Source organism: Furipterus horrens, unplaced genomic scaffold (assembly GCF_987537825.1).
Source record: "Furipterus horrens unplaced genomic scaffold, mFurHor1.1.pri manual_scaffold_4, whole genome shotgun sequence".
NCBI lineage: Eukaryota > Metazoa > Chordata > Mammalia > Chiroptera > Furipteridae > Furipterus > Furipterus horrens.
In genome coordinates, this window is record NW_028327174.1 from 24,867,994 (window position 1) to 24,871,802 (window position 3,809).

Consider the following 3,809-nt stretch of genomic DNA (forward strand, 5'->3'; position numbering starts at 1 on the left):
GAAAAGGACACATCATTTCTAAAGGTTTCTGCTTAACTTGAACTTTGCTATTTGCTAAGGTAAGTTACCCATAATTATCTTGAAGAAAGTATTTAGATATTGTCCAACTTATGTTTGTAAACATTTGAAATATAAATCATTAAAGGAGATATCTGATGATAAATGATGAGATGATGATGATGATGATTATGGCAGCTAAATGGCAGATCTGAAATAGTTGTGACTTCATCCCATTTTCTAAGTGGCAGAGATCATTGTATTATGAGAACACTAGTAATCTTTCCATGACCTTAGACCTACATCATTCTCTGCATCAAGGTTAGCTTGAAAGGATAACTTCACCTAAAACTTCATCAAGAGTAACTTAAAAACAAAATATGTCTGACAATTTATTTCCTAGTTTTTGCTACACTCTAAAACTTATGACAAAAGTGAAATGAAACAAGAGTACTGTGCTTTTATAGCATTTTCATATGGACATGTACAAAATCTCTACATAAAGTACAGTATGCAAACTTCCTTCATATTTTAATGACATTATCAGCAGGCAAAATTCTATTGTATGTCTATTTGCAAGCACACCTGCTGTCATTAATCTGGGTTCCTTTATTACAACAGTCAAAGCAGCACTACATATACACAAATATATCTAGACATTTCACTAAATATGTATTTTGCTTTATCAAATTTACCTTCCTATGTCTGTCTCTTTTGTCTTTTCAAAGAATCAAGAAATGTATAGATCTAATTTGTTCACTTTCATTTTTGTATTGTGTTCTATGCAATGGTTTACTTGTCCATTTTAGAGCTGATAGGCATTTATATGACTTACAAATTTCAGCAATGAAGCAATGAAGAATAGGCACATTTTGTATATATATCCTCAGGCACATATACCAAAAATTGCTTAGTATACAAAGTAGGAGTAAACTTAAAGGGTCTTAGGATATGCATCTTCACCTTACTACCAAAATACCATATTGTTGCAAAGTTCTTTTAGCAATTCATAATCCTGGGAGTATAGTATGAAAAGTCCTAATGTTTCAGATCATTTCAAATATTAGATTCATCAGACTAATATTTACACTGTATGTTTATGTAAATTAATATTACACTTAACATTTTACAATCTGTTTTTTATTCTCATTCCAAATTTATCTTTAGTTAGAAAAATTTACATTATGTTTCTCTTCCTGTGACTGTAATTTCATATACATTTATTCATATTTCATTGTATATTATTTATACATTTATAAAAATATTATATATAGTATTATAACCTTTCTTCTTCATGTCTCAATCACTCTCATGTTACCAGTAAAGGCTATTTTAGCAGAGATATTTCCCTTCAGCTAATGTTATGTTTTTAATAAAAAATATCTTGAAGACCGTTTTGTATTTCTTACATAGACATCATATGCAACAATTTTCATAAGTGCAGAAAGATCATTGGCTTATGTACCATAATTATTTACTATTTGTATACCAAGCATATATTGAAGAGTGGGAAGATTTGAATCTTCCTGTGAAGTTTAAAAGGAATTTTTAAATTGCAATGTGGAGTAGATGACTGGTAATACAGAAGCCAGAAGATGGTTTAAGTGTTAAACTGAATAAACTGACAACAGTTTCTGACTTCAAAAAAGGTCTTCTGAATTCAAAAACTGTAAGAAATTATTCTTCTAACTGCATATGCAGCTTTTAAAAAGTTATGATCATTTTTTTCTTCTTCATCTCTATTGTACAGTTTTTTTCTAAGCTGTCACCTGCTTCTATTAAATCTAATAATCTTTAGTACTGTTTATTGTACATGTACATAAAGCATATTTTAAATATCTTTATTGCTCCAAATTTCATTACGTACAGCTTTTCTTGACAGTTCTGATTGCTATTAACCATGAAGTAAGAATTTATGGTGGAATAATATCTATCCCAAACATTCATCCTTCATCTGTGATTTAGAATGAATATTATTACCATCCAAAAGATTGGAGGTTCAAACAAAAAAATATAAACACACTTTGGTACCATGGTGTGGTACTAATTAAAATAGAATTAGGAATGATTTCCTGAGATGACTTGTCCATTGCTAAATATGTATCAACATAAACAATAAATGTTTGTTTGCAAGATGATAGCATAGAATATGTATGTTAAATATGCATGGCTTCACAATTATGGAAAATTTCCTAATAATTTTGTAAAATTAGTCTGCTTCCATGAAAAAATATTGTAATTTTATAATCTTTCTTACATTTTTCACAAACACACACACACATATTTCTTGTGATAAGCTGAAGTATAAGTTTTTAGGTGTATCTTTCCCAATTATACACATTAAGAAATGTAGAGGGAACTACAGAATGCTACAGACTCCCTCAGTGTGTTTTCTGCTAGAAGACACATGGTTCCCCACTTACTTTCTTTCTTGCAGCCAACACCTCAGCTGCGACAGAAAAGACAGAATGGCCTGTCTTAGCTTTTTATTTCCCCAAATCAGTATAAATGAGTGGCTTGAAGAATACAGGAGTCCAAGAACCTGACAAAACATGCCAACTGAATTGTTCGGCAGAGAATTAGAATTCCACATTGAGATGATTTGAGCCAGGAAGTAAATGACAAACAGCAAGAGAAAGGAGATCACAGTTTGCATGGCTCTTACGTGGACCTTGATGCTGGCATCTTGAGACCCATTGCCACTGAGCTGCATCTTCTTGAGATGTTTCCACAGGGAAAGGATCAATAGCAGTAAAGTTGTCAGGGACATGGTAAAGGGTACAATGTGTATAATCATGAATATAGTCATATATGGTAGCTGTACAATATCCTTCAAGCTGGTCACCCAAGTGATGTTTCCTTCATATTCATTCAACCTCATTTTTACTTTTAAGCTCACCACTGCAAGATGACATGCCAAAAAGACCAAAGTGCCCACCAGTATCATGAGAACCACTCTTTTGGCTTTCCATTTTAGGTTAAGAAAGAAAAGGCTGGAGAAATTGGCTATCTTGAGCAAATAAAGAATGCTGAGGCAAGCAGCAAACCAGAGGTTAAAATGGTTGCTTACTCCCCCGGCAACATAAACAATAGTTCTTACTTCTAAACTATAGAAAGCTGGATTAAATATTACTCCATACCAATTTAATACTATTACCCAGAGCAAACCAATTCTGGAGATGGCCAGAGCAGTGAGAAGTTGATCAGCACAGGAGATCTTTTGACCCTTGATCCTATCAATGCAGTTCACCAGAGCTATGAAGATATTGGCAACATTTCCTAGAACAAATTCAGCTATCGCTAGGATAGAAAGAATGCTCGGTAATAAATTCATTATGTCTAGATTAAAAAGGTAAATTCTAGTATAACTGGTTGTGATTCCTTTAATATCTGACGTTAACTTCTATTTGTAGCTGATCTTCCATGTGTATAAAATTCTTGTTTTTATAAAATCCGTGACCATGTGAAGCAGGAAAGCACCAAAGTATGGTCATGAAAGAGCTCAATGCTTTTTTATGAAAACATTGTTATGCCCCAACAGCTCAGATTAACTCCTATTCAAATATTTTATATCTTGCTGTAGGCTGGAATATTTCATAACTGAAGTTGTTGTGAAAGGTGAATACTAATTTGCTAACATGCAAAAATAGACATATTCTCTTTCACTGTTTTCAATTTTCTTTATTTAATCTCTCCACAATTTCTGTTCATCAACTTTGTCCTTAGGGAAAGTTAACATCCCAATACATTGAATATATGGTAAATATTAAATTGTCCAATACAGGTTGTTCATCAATAGGATCATCATCGCT

At 32.3% G+C, this 3,809-nt stretch overlaps 1 protein-coding gene across 1 annotated transcript; it reads right to left on the minus strand.

Moving 5' to 3' along the window:
• Positions 1-2,416: 2,416 nt before the first annotated feature.
• On the minus strand, positions 2,417-3,422 carry LOC150011394 (taste receptor type 2 member 31-like). The gene has a single exon (XM_090275444.1). The coding sequence runs from the start codon at positions 3,329-3,331 to the stop codon at positions 2,417-2,419; it is 915 nt and encodes a 304-aa protein (XP_090131570.1). The 5' UTR covers positions 3,332-3,422.
• Between the last annotated feature and the right edge of the window lie 387 nt (positions 3,423-3,809).